A 21,799-nucleotide genomic window follows, 5' to 3' on the forward strand; every position below is an offset into this window, starting at 1 on the left:
TACATCAAATATATTTTGACTCTTATCATTTTTAATGAATTAACAATAATGATAAGCTTAAAACATTTTTTATTCAGATAATTCCGATTTACGTTTTATCCTACGATAAAATGAATATTAGATTTGTAATCCCGATAAAATATTGAAAGAGAAAGAAGGTCGCTTAACTATACGCAAATTTTAGTGTCGAGTTGCAAATTCTATTAGATTTACGCACTAATACGGATTTCCTTTTACTGAAATCTAGTACGCTCTACGCGTGTTTCATTCTGTTTCTCTCTTATCCTCTGTCTCTCTCTCTCTTTTCTTCTTTTCTCTCTCTCTCTCTCTCTCTCTCTCTCTCTCTCTCCCTCACTATGAGTTCAACAATACGATCCCCCAAACTTTTTCAATGGATACGAAAATCTGTGGTAAAATCCAAGGTTTCTTTTTTTTCTTTTTTCCTTTTTTTCTTCTGTGTCTGCGCGTCGTATGTATGTATGTGTGCATATTTTTTTCTGTTAGAATCAGCCAGTCGAGATATTTCACCGATAAAAGGATAGCAAAATAACAGGGAAAAAGGAAAATAATAAATCTGATAATATTACAAGCAAAAATAGAAAGGGCACTTTTATTTTTTTCATGATGCCACGTAAACTTTTTTTCCTTCGGTATCAAATTCCACCCTTTTCCCGTAATGAAGTTCAATGGGTATAACGATAATGAGAACGATGATAATAATAGCATTGAGAGGAAAAAGAAAATAATGAAAAGTCATGGCGTTTACGTAATAAAACTCCATTTTCGATTATTTTGTAAGTGTACTCACGACTATTCCGTCGTCTCGTTCATTATCGATCGGTTCATTTGAATTAGCGTTCGTTCTTTCAAAAAATTCATAGAAGAGATTAAAAGAGCATCGTAATCAGGATGTAGTATTAGCCCTTTAAATGTTCATTCCGCATTAACGTCTGACGTTTAGAAAATAGAAGTTTACTCGTGGAATATATAATATAATAAAATTCGTTACTTTTCTTTTCTTTTTTTTTTCTTTTTCAGTTTTTTATTTTGCAATATTTAACAATACGATCGGTATTATAACGCTACATGTATCTGATGTGTTATAAATAAAAAAATAGAGAAAATGTAGTAACGTTTTTTAAAAATATATAAGTATAATAACTTTTGAAATATATTTCTTATATATACACCAGTTGAGAATCGCACTTAGCACTATTACGATGATGGTTTGATTTATTATAGTGAATTTCACTTGTTATAAGAGCGAAAACGACGATAGACTTTTTTCCTCCTCTTTTCCTCTCTTTTGATAAAAGCCATTGGTAGAACGATTGTGTCGACGATGGAAAGAAAGTAGAGATTAGAAAGAGCAAGAAAAAGAGAGAGAGAGAGAAAGAGAGAGAGAGAAAGAGAACGTGACTTGAGGAAAATGAGTATAATCCTACGCGTATGTAGCTCGTGCATTCGACGGTTTTGCTACGGTAAGTTAGATACGTTACCTTTCCAATAATGTGAAAATTATCACAAGGAATTGTTTAGAATTGACAATGGAAAATAATATATATATATATGAAATGATTTATTGTTCAATGAAAAAGTTATTTGACCAAAGGCAAATATGTACTTATTTGATTTTAGACGTATATATATAACCAGATTTCCTTGGTAGAATCTAACCACGTAATGAGAGTTTCGATACGGTTTAGCGGTACTCCGCAATGAAAATCCACTTCGATAAACGAGATTTCGATAAATGGGATCGTACTATACGAATAAAAGAGAGAGAGAGAAAGAGAGAGAGAGACAGAGTTCGCGTTGCAACGACTTCTCAACGAAGAAGCTTTTTCAAGGATCACTTTCTAACGATGGATCGATCGATCGATCGATTGTACACGATCGAAGAATCGAAAGATCGTTCGGCGATCTTTAGGAAAAAGGTCTCCGTCCTTTCTGTTTCAGTGCACGAAGGAACTCATCTCGTGTTAAATTCTGTCTACTCTCTTTTATATTTTTCTCACGCAAACACGTAAGTACATACGTATGTACTCCAATACAAATGCGCGTACTCTTACGTCCTTACGCAATCGAGCCGATCCCATTTTGCCTTTTATCGACTTCCTTCTTCCTTCCCGAAAGCACTCGACGTGTTGCTTCTATATCGTTGTAGAAACACAACGTATCGTGAAAAGGTAGACTTAGAGAGGGAAAAACGCATGGGATATATATATATATATATATATATATATATATATATATATAGAAAGAGAAAGAGAGAGAGAGAGAGAGAGAGAGAGAGAGAGAGAGAGAGAAAGAGAGATTGTCGAGTCTCTTGGTAAAGAAGAAAAGCATGAACGTAAGGAGGACCAACAGAAAAAGAAAGGAGTATCCTCCTCTCGGCTAAAACTACAATGACGAAGACAAGAGCGACTAATCGACCTATCGGTTTGCTAGCAAGACGCATAGCGTTTCCATAAGGCGATTGTCGAGCTCGATCGTTCATACAAAAGCGACTTTTCCCGTTTCCCTTTCCGTTTTCTTTCGGCGAAGAAACGGCTCTTGTGTTAGCTTTTCGTAGTACAAAAGAAACGGAGGTGGTCGAGAAGAGGAAGAAAAAGAAGAAGAAGAAAAAGAAGAAGAAGAAAAAAAAAGAAAGTGTACGTGTACGTGTACGTGCATGCGTGCGCGCGCGCGTGTGTATGTGTATGTATGTACGCGTGAGCGTCTGGATAAAGCAAGAGAACGGGTGCCAAGTAAAATGTGGTAAAGTCGGAAACGATTCAGTTGTTCGTCCGTTTATTTTTTTTTTCTTCTTCCTTTCCTCCCCACCCCCCTATTCAACCCTCCCCCCCCCTTAAAGTAAGTTCAAAAGAAATCTTTTGAAATTCCTCTTGTAACATTCTCTTTTAACGGAATGTAAAAGTACATATAATATCGATTTTTTTAATAACAATCGAATTTTTTTCATTTAATTACAAATTTTCTCTGCTTTAATATGTCATCGTTATCGCCATTGTTGTGTTACTCTAATTCAGTGTATTACGTTTTCAGTAAATCTCATTAGCGAGACAATAACAGAACAAACAGCTTCCAGTTCGAGAAAGATAAATCGTATTTCCTGAAGTTCGAAGAGACTTCAGGGAAGAGTAAGTGACAGAGAAACCGAGAGAGCGAGAGCGAGAGAGAGAGAGAGAGAGAGAGAGAGAGAGAGAGAGAGAGAGAGAGAGAGAGAGAGAGAGAGAGAGAGAGAGAGAGAGAGAGAAAGAGAGTGGTAAGGAAAGAGAGCATGATGAAATAAATTCGGTATGTATAGTATGTAGTTGATTATGCGATCGAACTTACTTCGCGAGATTGTAGGAAAATTGCTGTCAAGTTCATAACGTGGTAAGCTAGTCGTCGGAAGTATCCGATAATCTGGGTCTAAGACGGGGGAGATAAGGGACAAGAGGGAAAGAGAGAGAGAGAGAGAGAGAGAGAGAGAGAGAGCAAGAGTGAAGAAACTGGAAGGAAGAAGGGGTAAAACTCTCGTTGAACTTATACAAAGACGCGGAGCAAGTAGTTTCCAACGAATGATCGATCTTCCAACGATCTGAAGTATTTCAAAGAACGGAAAAGTCGAGCTAGATGATCCTTTAATTTTTATTCTCTTTTTCTCTTCCTTTCCTCCCTCTCTCTCTCTCTTTCTTACTCTCCATCTCTTCTTTGGCTATCTATCTGTCTCTATTTCTCTTCCGCTTCTTGTCGTACAAAATGATCGAGTTCTTTCTTTCCTTTCTTCGATGACAACGATGAGAACGAAAGGGTGGAGAGGAATATAAACTGAACAATGGACGTCTTTCACGGGGTATTTCGATTTGAATGGCCTATTTTATTATTACTGTCGGCGATCCGGACGGATTCCTTCACGCGAAAAGTCGGTCTAAGAAGAAGCAGGAAAGAGTTTAGTAAATGATACCACGATGAAAGTTTGGAAAGAGGAAAGGGAATAAAGGAAAGAAGAGTAGTAGAAGTTGTTCGAGTGATGCCAATGGTGATCCTGGTGCTTGGTGATGTCGATGCTAAGTCGCGAGGAGTGGGGATGGATCTTTAAGTTCTGAGAAATAGGAAGAACTTGGCACACTCGGAGATACTACTACTACTATTACTACTACTCGTTTACGTTCAAATTCTCTCTCTTTCTTTCTCTCTCTCTCTCTCTCTCTCTCTCTCTCTCTCTCTCTCATTTTATCTTTTTCTCTTTGATATTTCTTTTGGATCAACGAACTTTCCAAAAGAAATTCTACGTCCTGAGTATCGGACAAAAGAAAGAAACTTAAAGAACGACGATGAGAACGATGACGACAATCTCTCGATCATTACCGATCGACGATCTCTACCTGTTGCAAGATCCGACGTGAAAGCAATGCATCTCGTAACTTCTTTAAATGGTCCTCTTCACGTCGTTTTAAGTCTTGACTGAAAGACTATCGTCTTACTTTCTGAAGATTAAAGAGAAAAAGAGAGAGAGAGAAAGAGAGAAAGAGAGACAGAAATAAAAATACATATAAAAATTAAAGGATAGAGAAAGAAACGTATCGTAAAACGTATTTTAACACGAGAATGTATTTATTCGCTGTAGGAATTCTTTTTATTTTATTCTCACTTATTCGATCGTCATTGCAGACTTAGAATTTCATTTTTATTGCTTTCGATTTCTCTCTCTCTCTTTTTTTTATCTCTCTTTCTCTCTCTCTCTCTCTCTCTCTTTATCTCTCTCTTTCTTTCTTTTTTCCTCATAATCTTTTTGTTTGGCACAATACATCCCTTTGATACGTTTCATCTATATTAACGTAAACACGATGGACACGTAAAAATAATCGATGACAGCGTAATGAAAATTTTTATCACGTTTGAATGTATGTATACCTATCATTTACATACATATACTTGTACATAGTTACTCGTAAATTAACGGCCGTCAAAGCTACAAAATCGTATCATCCTGTGCTTATTTATATACATATTGTATATTTATATACACGTTTTAATAATACCAATAAACATCGTATTAACGTATTGATCCCGTTGATAAATTTACGACTCATTCGAATTAATCGAGATTATTAACAATGATTATCTATATTAGTAATTATTTTCAAACAGATATATAATATACATACGTACCAATAGAATATCTAGGACGTTTGTTAAAATTTGCTTTGATATCTTATTCTCTCAAAAGATTTCGTTTCTGGTTTAACTTTGAAAGGGAATATATTTGACAGTAGAGTTCAAAATTAGTCTCTCCTCTTTAATGAATTTTCTTAATAAAGGTCGAAGGTAGTCGACGTATGGAGAAAGAGAAAGAGATACGATCTCATACGACTTCAAAGAAGAACTTCGTATCTTCGCTCTCGACTTTATACATATATACGTATTGATATATAGATATGTATTTAACCATATATACACATACATATCGAATATACATACGTATGTATACATTATACATCGTATATTCTCTCTCTCTCTCTCTCTCTCTCTCTCTCTCGACCAAACTATATCGGCCGATATCGAATTTTTCGTTTTTCTCGATGCTTTTGTTACCACACCTTTCACCTTACATTGATCTTCAAGTTTGTTCATTCTTTCCTCTTTCCCTTCCTCTCCTCTCCTTCCCTCCTCCTCGTTCTCCTTCTCCTCTATCTATCCTCTCTCATCGCCATGCCTAAGTGCGATTTCTGAATTCACCATACAATGGATAGCACTGAAGCGTAGTTTCCATTCGAGCATTGAAATGCTCGCTCACCGAAGCGTCGAATCTACAGTGCGAATGCACGACAATGCTCTCTACAATAGGATTTTGCCGACAGGCATGACCGCAGACGCGGTGATTAATTAGGGTATCCGAAGTCGTGGCCAGATACGACGACGACAACGACGACGACGACGGTAATACTCCATCGTACTCATCCATCCCTCTTCCTCTTCTCATTGTCACACGATGTAACCGCGAAGTTCACAAGGTGTCCTTTCATTTGGACAGATAAGATTTATCTTTAATCAACGCTAATAATTGGTTCGCTAGGAAAAACACGATAATATGTAATTGTTTACGGTCATATAAAATCGATCGATTTTACGGTTATCTTCACTCTCATTACATCTCTCTCTCTTTCTCTCTCTCTCTCTCTCTCTCTCTCTCTCTCTTTATTTTTCTCTTTATAACTCAAAATATTCCGATAAGCTAAACGCCGTCGTTGTAACTTTGTCGTTTAGAGTTGCTACACCTATCCTTTGGCAAAGATAACTCGAAGTATCGACGGAAAAAGATAGATAAAGGAAATGGCTCTCGAACGTGTGACGATCGATCGTTGAAAAAAAGAAAGAGAAGCGAGGAGACGAGAGAAAGAGAGAGAGAGAGAGAGAGAGAGAGAGCGAGAGAGAAAGGTAAAAAAGCAAAAAAAAATGAAAAAAGAACGTTCAGAGCGAACGAGTCGCGTCGACAATAATTTTCATAGCTACCTCCATCTCCCACCCCACCTTCTGCCCCTCGGGCTCTGAAACCCTCAGGCGTTCGTTATTATTTCACTTACGTCCGTTATGGCGTAGCCATTAAGTTGTTAACGAGCGAAATCCTTGATAATTTTGATGATAAACCTAATTTCGAATGGGCGACTTTCGAAAAATGTGGAAAGACGAAGCAGGTGAGTGTTAATCACGTTTGTTGTGTGCGCGATGGAGAAGGAAGGCAAAATAGAGTGGCAATAAAAAAGAGAGAGAGAGAGAGAAAGAGAGAGGAAAAAAACGAACATTCGTTCGTCGAGCGTAAAGAATACACCAAAGTGTTTTTCTTCCTTGAAAGTTTAATGAATTGAATTCATTGGTCAGGAAAGAGAGAAACACATTTATCTTCTAAGAAGGTGAAAAAGGGGATGGGAGGGAGAGTAAAGGGAACGGGATTTGCTGAAGTGGAAAAGGAAAAGAAGAAAAGAGGAAGGAGAAGGTTTAACGAATTACAATACCGACGAGTAAAAACGTCGAAGCTGTTCGACGAACGAGTTCTCCTCTTTCTCTTTCTATTTTTTCTGTATGCTCGTGTGCGTTATGTATGTATCTATATGTGTCTGTCTGTGTGTGTGTGTGTGTATGTGTATGTGTGTGTATGTATGTATGTGTTTTGCTCGATCGATTCTTTAAAAATCGTGAAAACTTTCTCGTTCATTATGGATTCGCCAACTTAGGGATTATCACGAGAGATAGTTTCTTTAAGGATCAGGATAAGGGATACGCGTGAACAGTATTGAAGGGTAATCTGTATTACAAAGAAAAAGAAAAAGAAAGAAAGAAAGAAAGAAAGAAAGAAAGAAAGAAAGATAAAAGAAAACGGAAAAGAAAAAAGAGGAAGAAAGAGAGCGGTTGAAAGAGCGGCGAGGATAATAGCTCGATATGAATAAAAATTGAGGGTGATCTTCGTCAGCACTTGCTGGAATCGTGATTAAACTTGTAAAGAGATGATGATCCGTCTTGAACAAGTGATGTCGGTATTAGAGTTAAATTAGAGATGTGTTATCTTGAATATTTGAATATAATTCTCGACAATGCCAAAAGCTTTGGGCACATACATTTATTATATAGAATTAATTACGCTTCCAACGATGCTTATTAATGTATTTGTATAATAAGATATTAATAATATATCGTTATATTAATTATTGTTTTATCTCTTTTTGTTTTGTACATTTCGCGACGAAAATGTACGTTACGAGATTTATTAAAGTATTGAAACGTTATTTACAAAGTTGATATTATTTTTTCTTCTTTTTTCTCTTTTTTTCTATCTTTTTTTTTTGTTTTTTTTTGTTTTTTTTTTTTTTTTTTTTTTTTTTCTTTTTATAGAAACAGGAGAAAGAAAACGAAACTGTTAATCCGTAATTTCTATTCGTTTTTCTTCCCTAATGAATCAATAACTTTTCCGAAGGGTTGACCACGGTTACTATCTAACGCCTTGTAAACTATGCATATGTATTTATACATAGATAATACAATATTGTTGCGATCTATTGTAATAACATTTCGTATCGAGTTTACTTAATTCTTCGCGTGATGCAAGCTGGGAAATTCGTAAAGCAATTTCTGCCATTGTGTAAGCCCTCTTCATTTTGCTATCTCGCATGAACGAGCTTATGCTTCTAACGACCTTACACAGCATATATCGAATCGACCATCGACGTTCCACAACATTTTGCATTACAAAGAGAAGAGATATCATTGTCGCGTAATATTTCGTTAACCGCAAAATCATCATAACGAAATGAGTTTCGTTAATGTAGTAGATTCGACGAATCGTTTATATTTCTTTCTTTATTAAGTTTTTTTTTTCTCCTTTTTTTTTTTTCTTCTTCTTCTTCCCTGAGAACGAAAAAGCAGCAATCATTATTATCTTTTGTGAAAGGTCAAAACGTTTAACTCTTCCTTTTTTCTTTTCTTTATCTTCTTGAACAAAACGAACGGCAATGAAATTTCGTTATAATAAAGTCATGAAATGTACTGATATATAGATTTTTCTAAGTACATTTTATTCTGTTTATTTCTTCTGTTTGTCTTAAATTGAATTTAAGAGAGCATGTACGTGTACCCGTCGTGTATGGGAAACGTGAAAACTTAGATTGTGACGTAAATGCAAGACAGTATATATATAGTAAGCTTTATACACGCTTTATACACACACACATATATATAAATACATATATGTGTATATATATATCTACACATATATATATGTATATACATATACACCTGGTATATATCTATAGGAATGAAAAAATGCACTCGGTCTGCTGTAATGAAACGATTTCACGCTCGCAAGATCGTACATCGACCCTTCTATATTTGTTTTGCGGATCGATCCGAATACCAGACGATTTTATCAGCCCCATCGCGTTTTGATTATTGAGCATATCGTCCTTGATAATTCGTAATCTCGCTGGGAGTATCGGCTTCGAAGCATTGTTCGAAATCTAATTATTCTTCATTATTCCTTTGCAAAGTGGATATCCGTCGACGAAAAGAAATGATAAAGGGTTTCGTGACACGGAACGGAATGGACGATTGTTAAAAAAGAAAATGGATATACGTATATGTGCATAGACGAGAATGAAATAATATATGCAATAGAAAGAGAAAGAGAGAGAGAGAGAGAGAGAGAGAGAGAGAGAACATTTACTTTGTCTGTACGTTAATATAACGAGAACATTAAGTATTCCTCTTTTTCTGACTATTTAAATCTATGAAATCTATTAAAACTATGAGAGATTCTCGATAAAAAAGAAAAAAAAAAATAAAAGAAAAAGAAAAGAAAAAAAATATCCAAAGAGAAATATTATGAAAAAATTTCAAATAAATTATACGAGCGAATACGATAAGCGATTAAGAAGCTTATGGTTATATTGTACGTTAAGGATATATAAGATTGAATCTCTCGAATATCATAATGAAGCCAATAATCTGTAGGAACGATCATTATAAACGTTTTAATCGTTTTTACTTTAATATTAAGATCTTTTTAAGGGCTTGTTTTTTTTTTCTTTTTTTTTCTAAAGGAATTAAGAAAATTTATATACGCATGTATGCGTAGGGCGGTAATTGTACATATGCATAAATATATAAATATAAATATATATATACATATATATATATATATATATATTATATATATATTATATATCTACATATATTATATATATATATATATATATATATATATATATATATATATACGTGTATGCGGTTCACGTGTACATAGGTGTTATGTATATTCGATGTGACGTAAGTGTTAAATATTATTATATTTTATAATAAAAATGAAAAAGAAAGAGGAAAACTTTTGAAAATATTTGTACTTCTAACAATTTTCTTTTTAGAAAAAGAACGAAGATATGCCATGAAAGAAGATACAGTCAACGAATTCGAAGAAGTTTTACATTTGTTTATACTTTTTTTTTCTTCATAATGATCAGAGTAACTTTTATCGTCAAATAACCAAAACAGGTAGGTATGTACAAACTTAAATATATATGTATACATGTATACATACATACACGTAATTACATATACGTAAGTGAATTGTAACGAAGTAAAATTTGTTCTTTGACGTTAATAACAATTAGCCAAAGCAAAAGAGAGAAAGAGAGATAAAAGAGAGATAGATTAAAAAAGAACAAAAGTCGTCTGATTTCGATTGACTCGGGCTATTTTTGTACGCGGCCGGGCATTAAATGAAAAAAAAAAAAACACACATTCGTCTCTTGCACCCTTCGACACATCCTCGTCCATCATTTCTCCTATGAATGGTTTTACGTCGAACAGGACGCGCTCCCACCACGTATTTTAATAATCATGAGATCTCTCGACTTTTATACGACGCGAAATATGTATATGTATATTTATTTCAGGAAATTCTATGATGTATTACAGCTTACGTAGGAAGAACAGCTTGATCGATGACTCAGTTCTTCTAATATATATATATATGTGTGTGTGTGTGTGTGTGTGTATTTGTGTGTATACATATATTTTATAAATTATCTTTCTTCCTTTTATATATATATATATATTATATATTATGTTATATATAAAATATACATATTTTCGTTCTACGCAAAGTACTTTCAAGAAGTTAGATAATCATTTATCGAACGAAAGAGTCGGCCCTGATAACTTAGTAATAATTTAACGTTAACGAGAGATAATTCTTGACTGGATCGATATTTAAAATAGGCGGAGGAACGTGAACATTAAAGAAACATTAAACGGAAGAACGTATTCGTATCTAAGATTCATTACCGTCGTCTTTCCTAACAGACGTTAAATCTCGTAAGATGGGAAGAAGTTACCTTGTACAAGAAGGTCTTCCTATATAGCTTCTTGGTAAAACTGAAAATAAACGCTAATTAATAAACGCTCGGCAGTTCGTAATTAACGATAGACGTTGATCGTTAGCGTTGTTCTACCGAGGGATAAGATTCATTTCGATGAATCGTTAATTGAAACGACACATCTGGGATGATCTCTCCCTTCACTGGAAAGTGGAACGATAGAAAAGAGATTGGTGGGGGATGTTGGACAGAGAAATGGAATGGGAAAAGTATTTTATAGCTCGCACATGCAGACATTCGGGCTGCAGTTCAATTTACGCGCAGATGTACGTGACATGAGGTTCGTGCACGTTCGGCATTCTCATACCCTTTCTTTTTAAAAGACGTACGGGCCAACGTGTTTACGTTTAGCCTTGACTGTCAAGAAACTTTACGTAGATATCTCACATATTTTTCTATTTCTCTATAAAGCATCTTCTCTCATCCTATCCTATTTCAAAAATTCGTTTAGTTACGCATCGAATAGTGACGTGTTTTAGTATCGTAAGTATTTTTCAATTTTTTCGATTTTTTCTTTTTTTTTTCTTTTTTTTTTGGTGATCGGCACTGACTTCTTCACGATACTTATGAGACCCGCCCCTCCCCTTTTTGTATAACGTTCTAATTCGTTCGATATAATATTAATACTTAATTTGAATTTAACTTATTTATTTCTTTTTCTTTTCAGTACAAATAAAATATACGAAATATACGAATGAGATTGTTATATTATACTTGACAAATGTCAAGTAGTCAAACTCGACTGTAGTGATCATGCAATTTGGCATTAGGAAAAGAAATATATGAGAGGAAGACAGAGAGAGAGGGAGAGAGAGAGAGAGAGAGAGAGAGAGAGAGAGAAGTTTAATAATTAAATCGTACGATTAGGATCATTAATATTGTTAAGAGCACGAAGAAATTTCTTAGAGAAAGTTTCTAACGATAGTTGTTATATTGCATTGAATTTGCAAGTCAAGCGATATGACACACGTTCTTATATCATATTCTTCGCAATTTTAATTAATATAATACGATAGAAAAATAATATTTTCTTTCGTAACGTTTCGTTTTTAATAAACAAACCAGTTAAATAATTTTCTATCTTACTATCTCTACTTCTCTATTTCTCTCTCTTTCTATATATATCCTTAATATTGGAGCTCGAAGGATTGGCTTCAATTAAGATTTCAAAATTAATTTACTTTGGCTAACAGGAAAAGTACGTGAATGAGAGAAGAATCTTGCCTTCAGTAAGATATCCCAAATCGACGATTTTCGTATCTTCTTCATCGGGGACATTTCTAGGGATTCACGTAGACGAAGAAGAAGAAGAAGAAGAGACTCTTGATACTCGTAGAAGATACATACGAGTGTAGGAGAGAGAGAAAGGGAAAGAGAGAGAGAGAGAGAGAGAGAGAGAGAAAGAGAGAGAGAGAGAGAGAGAGAGAGAGAGAGAGATAAGGAAGAAGGAAGAAGGGAAAGCGAAGCTTTCGTATACTCCCTTAAAAATTCATACTTGTCAATCCAAAACTCGAAAGTATAAATTGCAAAAGTTAAAGGAAGTCGCTTCATCATAATCGCTTGCTAAGTCTTTCTCTCTCTCTCTCTCTCTCTCTCTCTCTCTCTCTCTTTCTCTCTGTCTTTCTCTTTTTCTCTTTCTTTTTCTAACTCCTTTTTCTCTATCTCTCCCGCACTCATACGAACGATCGATGAAGGTAGGTGCGTAGAAACTCGTCGTTTCATAGCCATTACCCTCGGCTCGCGAACCACGGAGACACCCATATCTTTCCCTCATCCCGTTTCACTAACCCCCCCCCCTCCCCTTCTATCGTCGCGCCCTCAGACCGGATATTAAAGATTCGGATGGCCGAAATTATAAATGACGAGGTCACGCGTTCGGGTCACGAGGTCATCTTTCTTCATCCTCTTTCTCTCTCTTTCTTTATCTCTCTCTCTCTCCCTCTCTCTCTCTCTCTCTCTTTCTATCTATCTATATATCTATCTCTTTCTCTTTTCCATATTTCTAGTGCGTCTCAACGCGACGGTAGACTGCTTTCTCATTCGCGATAGGAGAATAAGAGAGTAAAAGACAGAGAGAGAAAGAGAGAGAGAGAGAGAGAGAGAGAGAGAGAGAGAGAAAGAGGGAGAAAGAAAGAGGGAATATGAGAGAGAATGAGAGAGAAAGAGAACAACGAAGAGGAGGTTGCGAACTCGTCCCGCATCGATTTTACTGGTGGTTTCAGAGGGACGCTTCTCTGCCGTCAGCCCTGTCTACCGGCTGCTCGTTCATTATTCAACGAGACCGGTGAATCGAGCATCGTGCCATAATGGAAATCCGACGATGACCTGTGCCATCGGACCGCGAAGCACCTGCTACACTCGATCCCCTAGCTTTCCTAGGAAACTCGCTTCCTTGCCTATATAAGGGTTTGCCTTTTCTTTCAAGATTTCTTCTTCATCCACCTTCTCGTCTTTATATTTTTCATCGATATGCGGAATTCCTATATTTTCGTTCAACTATTTCTTTCTGATAGAGTTGATATCATTTTAATATCTGATACGATTTTGTTCGATGGAGAAAAATTCTTTTCCTAAAGATATAATTTATATTGTTCGTCATAATTTGATGAACGTAATCCAATTGTAAATCGAAAATTTTTTACGCACTTTATTTTACTTTATTTTATTATTTATTTATTTATTTATTTATTTTTTTTTTTTATTTATTACGCTGTCTTCAAAAATTTTTAATTACACGAAAGAGTATTTTTATATATTAAAAAAATATATGACTTGAATTGATTAGATCATCTTCATGGTGAATGAGAGAGTGAGAGAGAGAAAGAAAGAAAGAGAGAGAGAGAGAGAGAGAGAGAGAGAAAGTGAGAAAGAGAGACAGAACTACAAAGATGTGAACGAGACAAAACAAACAATAGATAAGCGTTAGAGGACGACGAAGTCGATAGAGAAAACGAAAGGACGCAGTCGTAAGTAGACACTCGACTGTTACGGTAGTTCGGCTTCTAAATGTCTTTAATTTATATTACTTATTGATTTTTGTTTCTTTTAATTAAAACAATAATTATTTAATAAACAATTTCTCGTCAACGTTACATAGCATTCTACAATTTTGTGTTAGAAGATATATGAATGGGTTAATATTATCACGCAGATGTTTGGAAATTTGCGCAGTAAGACGAAGAAAAATTAATTAATACTATAGGTACGTTCAATGAGACGAGTCAGGAAACGTAAACAAATACACGTGATCAGGTCAAGTGCATATTCATAACCTTCAGATATCGTAACACTTTACGAACGAGAAGTCGAAGCAAACCCCCTATAGAATAGTTATATGATCTATGGATTCATAGTTCCTGCACTCAACAATTGACCACCGTTTGCAGACCAATAGCTAGGGAGTCTCATGCATCTATTACACATTTAGTATGCAACTGGTTTGTTTATATCTCTTGACTACTATCATTGAACCAATAATACAAAACCATCGGCAATATTATTCTGATATACATATCAAAATATAGGTATATTTTGTATATATCAGATAAAAAAATAGGAATTAAATAAAATTCTATATGATAGAGTATTATAATAAGTTAGTATATAATAATGTTTCGAGGAAAAGATACGATTAGATTTTAAAAATGACATTTTACAAAAATAATGAAAATCATTTACATTTTGATTAATTAATATATCTATTGTCTAGTGAAATAACGCATTGTGGACAAATAGACGACATATATACACACACATATACACATACACATACATTTTGTTCGAATTTTTTTTACTCTTATTGTACACATTCGATACTTTTGAATGAAAGTGTTAAATAGAGTTTATTCACGACAAAAGCGAAAAGAGGAACTTCGAAAAGGGTTAAGGATTTGCTTTGATTCGATTCTATCGGAGAAAGGAATGAGTAGTATGAAGAAAGATAAGCCATTTGTGAGGAGACGCAAAGTTTCATGGAATTTCGTTAGAAAGGCGAAACTATTCGCGAGTGATTTTCTCAATGTCACACGAAACGTGTGAGAGACGACAGGGTACATAAAGAGGGAGTATATATAAGGACGATTGAGAGAAAAGCACACAAATGGAACAATGAACTATAGATTCGGTCTTAATTATATATATATATATATATATTTCCTCTCTTTCTCTCCCCTCTTCCTCCCTCTCTTTCTCTCTCTCTCTCTCTCTCTCCCTTTTTTGCTTTCTCTTTCAGGGAAGTTAAGCTTCGGGCTAGTTGACCTTGAATGATCGACCTTTGTAAGATCGTGAAATTGCCAATGAAATATTTAATCAACTGTTTGTTTAACTGTTACGATAAAGAATAAAAAAGCATACTGCTTTTTCCATTTGCACCGACGCTTTACAGAATTTTTCCAAGAAAGAAAAAGAGAGAGAGAGAGAGAGAGAGAGAGAGAGAAAACAGTTGAATGGCAAATCGTAAAAGCTGGAATGATACGAGTGTGTTCAGATGAAACCAGCGTCAGATATTTTATTTTTTAATCCTTTCAATACTAAATATTTTCATGGATGTAGTAAGTATTATGTGGATTGAACAATTACCAATGACGAAATAATTTATTAAATCATTTTCAATATTATTCCATAGTCAGATATTCGATGTAGTAATTAATTTCTTCAGTTCTTTGTCTTCTTTTTCTTTCTTTTTTTCTTTGTCCTTCTTTTTTTTTTGCGTTCGATTCTTTTTGATTTCCATTCTTATTTCTATACATGTACAATGGTTTACGTTTATAATGAATAAAAAAAGGTTTTTCGTATTGTGTACAATTTTTATCAGTAAAACATTTGGTTATTCGGTAAAACGAGTAATACGTTTACGCTTGTTCATTAGTATATACAACAATAGTAATTTTTAAGAAGTATAACAAAGAAGAGAAAAAAAATAAACAAAGAAGAAAATTATACAAAGAGAAAAAAAGGAAAACGAAAAAAATTTAACAGAAATGTGTAAGGTTTAATTTCGTTTTGCTCGTTTCGTTTGATCGACCGATAAGAGCAACGTGTCGGATCTGCAATTAAGCGCAATATTAGACTGGCTTTTTCTTAACAATTTTATTAGAACGAGAATGCGACGTTGGTTATGAGTTAACGTTATTCGTCTTATTTAAAGAGTAAATTAATGAAATATTAATTAGTGGAAAATATTAAATTTCTTTTAGAGCATAACTCGTGTTTGATGTTTCTTTCGAAAACGAGCTTTGCGTTAATGTAATAATTTAATATAGGTTGTTCCACATAGGTTGGTATACATGTGATATCTAACCGATTCATTTTACCATATAATAGGAAATAAATTTTTATTTATTTGAAAAGAACTCTTATTTCTTTTTTTCGCCGTTACAAGAAATTTAATATCACGTTTATATAGGATCAGTTTATATATTTTTGTTTTAAGCACTTTTTATGTTTCTCCGCTTTTTTTGATGTATTCATTATACCGTAAGCCGTCTCTCTCTCTCTCTCTCTCTCTCTCTCTCTCTCTATCTATCTATCTATCTATCTATCTATCTTTCTCTCTCTCTCTCTCGCAATTTGCATAGAAACGAGTGAACGTTTGACACAAATAGAAAGTAAATATCCGTTTAACTTTTCTTCCAATTCGTATTTACAGTGACATTGAAAGACAGAGAGAAGGGAGAAAAGTATCCTTTAATTGCTCGTTGCATACTCGATTCGATTTCGTTCATTCGTAATCCACAATCAGCGGCTAAGTTGAAGGAAAGAAACTCGCATCGAATGCGGCCTTCGTCCCCAATACGAAGATAAATTTAACTTTAATTAATCCTGCTGCGAAGATGGAAATCGTCGTGGAATATAATTTTGTTGTGCGAAAGTTCGTTAGTTTAGAGTTCGTCTTTGGGAAAATAAATTCTAATAAGTTCCTTGTTAAATTCTACCATCTTTTTTATTTTCTCTCTCTCTCTCTCTCTCTCTCTCTCTCTCTCTGTCTCTTTCTCTCTCTCTCTCTCACTCTCTTTTTCTGGTAGATCCTTCGATCCTTAGATCTCAACTTCGGTCAGATGAAAGTTTTTTCCTTCGTTTGCATTCTGGCATACCGGCACGTATTGGATAAAACTTAAATAAAAGAACTTGATCGAAATTTTAACTTTTTATTACCATCAAATAAATTTAAAAGTAATGAAAATACGAGGATCAATAATTTCCGAAGATGAGAGAGAGAGAGAGAGAGAGAGAGAGAGAGAGAGAGAGAGAGAGAGAAAAGGACGGATAATATGTTGTTCTTTTTGTAAATTCATTGTACGAGAGACAAATGATATCGAGACATTTTTAACGAGACGCATGTTGAAAAAGTCTGAAAAGGAAAAAAAAAGAGAAGAGAAGATCCCAGCCTCGAGCATGAAAGATCGATATGACGTTACTCTCAAGCTTTATAAACAATTAATCTTTTTCTTTTTCTTTCTTACACACACACATACATACATATACACACACACACACACACGACGACACACAAATACATACTTTTTCATAGGAATATTACGACTCGACAGGAGATCGTGAGACTCGAACAATGCGGTTGTTTCTTTCCTAAGAGAGATAATCTTGTCCGTCGAGTATTAACGAGATAGCTTGTTAGCGCGAGTTGTGTGATTACTTAGTTTGGACATCCAATTCGCATTTGTGTCGCGTACACATGTAGCTGGTTTACGTATGTCCGATTTACGTTTGCTGAGAGCGAAGAGACGACGATTCGCTCTAAAACGCTGCTAATTTCCTTTGCTTCGTTGAGAAGTTGAAGAGGCGAAGGAAGGAAGAGGAAAGAGGGGAAAGATTCAAAATGAGAAAAAGCGAGAGAGAGAGAGAGAAAGAGAAAAGATAGAGAATTTTGTAGGTGAGCAGACGTAAAACGCTGGTGGTTACATTTTCACAGATTCTTGAATATGTTAATTCTCCTCGAGGCTTAATTTAAAAAGCAATTAACCAGCTCGAGTATAAACAATAATAATAAGAAAGAAAAAAGGGGATCAAACTTGAGTTGAATCAATTTTGTCGTGATCGTAATGGCGATCTCGCTGTAGTATCAGATGAATTTTCATTTACGATGAAAATATGTTTGAGAGTCGCAAACGCATATATATATATATATATATATATATATATATATATATATATATTCGTATGAAAGCTTCGTTCAATGTTTATACATACTATGTGAAAACATATACGAACTGTTATTCGTAAATAGTTTTGACGTTTACATGTAGAACGAAGCTCATGGCAAATTAACATTCCACTTTACGGTTAAGAGTTAGTCTAGGGCTCGTGAAAAGAGAAGAAAAACGTTGCCTACATGTTCATGATATATATCTGAATATTATATATCTATACTTTTACACACACACACACACACACTCACATACATATATATATACGTTTTCGAGAGTTTTTTTTCATTTTGTTTTTCTTTCTTTTATTTCGAACATGACGAACGTATCTATTTTATTTTAACTTTTCTATCAAATCCGATCGTTTGTTTTGCTCTTTTCAACAGAAATAAAATCGTTATTTCTTTGTCTCAAGACGATCGATTTCGATCTTTACGATCAGAAATTTCAAAGGAGACAAAGAAAGAAAGGGAGAGAAATCGGACGAGCATAAATGTTGGCTATCGCCATTTGCTTCCTTTTTCAAATATATCTCTATAGTATAGTCTCCAATACATTCATCGGATCTGTTTTCGTATATCGATCCTTTTCGTATCTCTAGCGATATCAAGCGTATATTATCGAGGGTCTACGAATCTCGGCGTGATACTTTAAAGGATAGAAGATTCACATTCCATCTTGCATCGATCGTACGGGTGAAACGTTCATCCCTTATTTCGATAGAAAGGTGGTGAGATACAATCATCATCTCTCTTTTACTCTCTATCTCTCTCGAACACATTACGTTAGATACGTTAAAAAGAAACACAAAGCTCAAGGCGTTTACTTTATATCCCATCTCTCTAAAATCTCGAAACTTTATAGTTCCAACGAGTGGTATGGTATGCTATACATTTGAAATCTTTTTCTACGAGAAAGTATACTGTAATCGAGAGAGAGAGAGAGAGAGAGAGAGAGAGAGAGAGAGAAAATAGCTGATGATAATGGCTGACAAACATCGATGAGTTTCGCGAAAAGATCGGTTTTATTTTCAGTTGAATTTCAATTTCGAAATTGGTGGCTTTCGTTTAAGCGACAATTCGAAAGTGGTCGAAATGAAAATGTTTAAATGTTAACCGCGTCAAGAGGATATATATATATATATATATATATATATATATATATATATATATATATATATACGTTTGGGGGTTTTGTTATCGATTCCATCAGCCGCTCTGTTCGTCTCTTTCTCTCATTCGTTCGTTCTCGACAGCGTTCCCCTTATCCTTTATTTTTCACTCTTCCTCGTAACGTCGACGAGAAGTGCTATACACGTCAATCCGTAGAGTAATTATGCGATCAACGTTGCGTCCTCCGTAACGGCTCAGAGCCAACGAACATTCTAGTGTCGATCGATCAAACGGACCACCGTTGCATCATTCTCTCTCTCTCTCTCTCTCTCTCTCTCTCTCTCTCTCTTTCTCTTTCTCTCTTCGGTTTTCATCGAGGAATCCTAAAGCTTGGCGAAAGCACGACACCACTGGTGGACCTCCCCTTCGTGGTCGAACGTTCGATTGACTTGTATTTAATTCGATCGAAAACATGGCCGTCGTCATTTTTCTTTTCCTTTTTTTTTTGGAAAACTTTCTTCTCAGCAGAAAGATTGGAAAGGATGTAAAGAAGGAAAAGAGTCTCTCGTTGAAGTAACGAAGAAACTAACCACCCTTTCCTAAGCTCGAAAGCCGTGAGCAATTAACGGTTTCCATGATCGTTTCACTTTTCCCTTTTAGCAATTCTTTTTCTCTTTCTCTCTCACCCCCTCTCCTTCTCTCTTTTCCTCTCTTTTCTCTCTCTCTCTCTCTCTCTCTCTCACACACACTCTCTTTCTATATTTTTATCTTTTTTCTTTTTCTTTCTTATCTGCCATCGTATATATAATCCTTCGTACTTGCTTGCTTCGTTCTTTAGTAGATATTCGAATTCAGTAATCATTACTCTTTTTCTCTCTTTTTTCTCTTTGTCTATCTCTCTAGAGACTTACTTGTCTCTCTCTCTCTCTCTCTCTCTCTCTCTCTCTCTCTCTCTCTCTCTCTCTCTCTTTCTCTTTCTCTTTTCGTCTCGTGCTTTACTTTCGACGTGTCCCACGAGATAACCAAGCCGGTCTGAAAGGTTTATTCGCTTCGGCCTATCTGACTTTTCCCTGATCTTTCTCCAACTTTCGAAAAGAAGAAGAAGAAGAAGAAGAAGAAGAAGAAGAAGAAGAAGAAGAAGAGAAATAGGAAGAAAAAGAAGATTGAAAAAAAAGACAAAAGTACGAACTAACTTTCTTCTTTTCCTTCTCTCTCTCTCTCTCTCTCTCTCTCTCTCTCTTTCTCTCTCTCTATCTATCTATCTATCTCTATCTCTATTATCTTTCTTCTTTTTCCTATCATTTGATCCTTCACCGATACTTTTAGTTGCAAAGATAAGCATCTTTTCTTTCTTCCAACGATAAGTTTGTGAAATTCGCAATTTTATTTTATCAAATTAAAAAACAATAATATAATACAAAAAACATATAAGATGAAATTATCGTTGAGTAGCTTAGTTGTGATAGTTAAATTATTTATTAAAAGTTAAAGAAAAAGAGAGATAGAGTATAAATGAAATGAATAACGATTTTTTACGATTTCTCAAGCTTGTGAATCGTTTTATCTACTGGGGACAATGATCTTCGATGTCGACGCCACGTGATATTCGAGTGGAATTAAAAAAAGGATTATTGGCCTTGGCGCTCACGTACAACGGTTCGAGTCATGGCGCGCGTGTCACCACGCCTCCTAGCTTTAGCAAGTCTTTGCTGGACTTTGAAATTCTATAAGGAACTCTCCGATCGAGTTCGTAGAAGAAAATCTCTGCATCCGTGCAAGACGGCTACCTTTCTCTGAAACTGCAGATTCAATTGGTCTACGGGAGTACCAGAAAAAGACGAACGAAAAACGTCTGTCTCGTCGACGTTCCTCCAAACGTACAAATACATATGTACCTATTCATATATATACCTATATGTATATATACATACATACATACATACATACATACATATATATGTATACATTCGTGAGGGTTCCTTTTTCCTACCTCTTCTTTTTCCTCTTTTCATTTCCATGTTGTCCTTTTATACTTTACTAACAATAGATCAATACTTCGTATTATATCGAGCGTACAAAATACGTAGATGGAATATGGATGCTAGTTAATGTTTTTGATTTTTGCCAATAACCGATTCTCGATTACTTGTTATTAAAAAAGAGAGAAAGGGAGAGAGAGAGAGAGAGAGAGAGAGAGAGAGAGAGAGAGAGAGAGAAAGAAAGATAGAGAGAGAAAAAAGAAAAAAAGAAAGAGAGAGAGAGAGAGAGAGAGAGAGAAAGAAAGAAAGAGAGAGAGAGGCAAAAAAAGAGACAGGAAAATGTGCTGTTATTTAAAAACTAGTAAAGGTCGAAAGGTAATTTCTCTCTATTTTTTTCCTTTCTTTTTTTTTTTTCTTTTCGTCGTCCATTTTTCGTCGTGGTCTAACTCCTCCAGGCTCGGGTTTCGATCAAAGCAATACAGTATAGGGTCCAACGACCGTTAGATCGTGGTAACCGACGATAGTAACCGCCTGCGATGTCCCATAAATGCTGTATCACCTCTATTCGAAGAGACAGCCTCGTTGGCTCTTAGTTCGCATCCTAGACACGTCCTTCGAGTATGCCACGAGTT

At 35.1% G+C, this 21,799-nt stretch overlaps 1 protein-coding gene across 2 annotated transcripts in view; it reads left to right on the top strand.

Moving 5' to 3' along the window:
• LOC124431416 (LHFPL tetraspan subfamily member 6 protein-like) overlaps positions 1-21,017 on the top strand; it is a 44,870-nt gene extending 23,853 nt beyond the window's left edge. Inside the window, exon 7 of one of the 2 annotated variants that reach the window (XM_046979377.1) lies at positions 9,900-10,395. In XM_046979377.1, coding sequence (XP_046835333.1) covers positions 9,900-9,988 — 89 coding nt within the window. In that variant the 3' untranslated portion in view covers positions 9,989-10,395. Of the gene's footprint in view, positions 1-9,899; positions 10,396-20,735 lie in introns of those variants that run through there. The other variant, XM_046979383.1, reaches the window with a different exon arrangement.
• Positions 21,018-21,799: the final 782 nt, after the last annotated feature.

Source organism: Vespa crabro, chromosome 1 (assembly GCF_910589235.1).
Source record: "Vespa crabro chromosome 1, iyVesCrab1.2, whole genome shotgun sequence".
In the NCBI taxonomy this organism is placed as follows: Eukaryota; Metazoa; Arthropoda; class Insecta; order Hymenoptera; family Vespidae; genus Vespa; species Vespa crabro.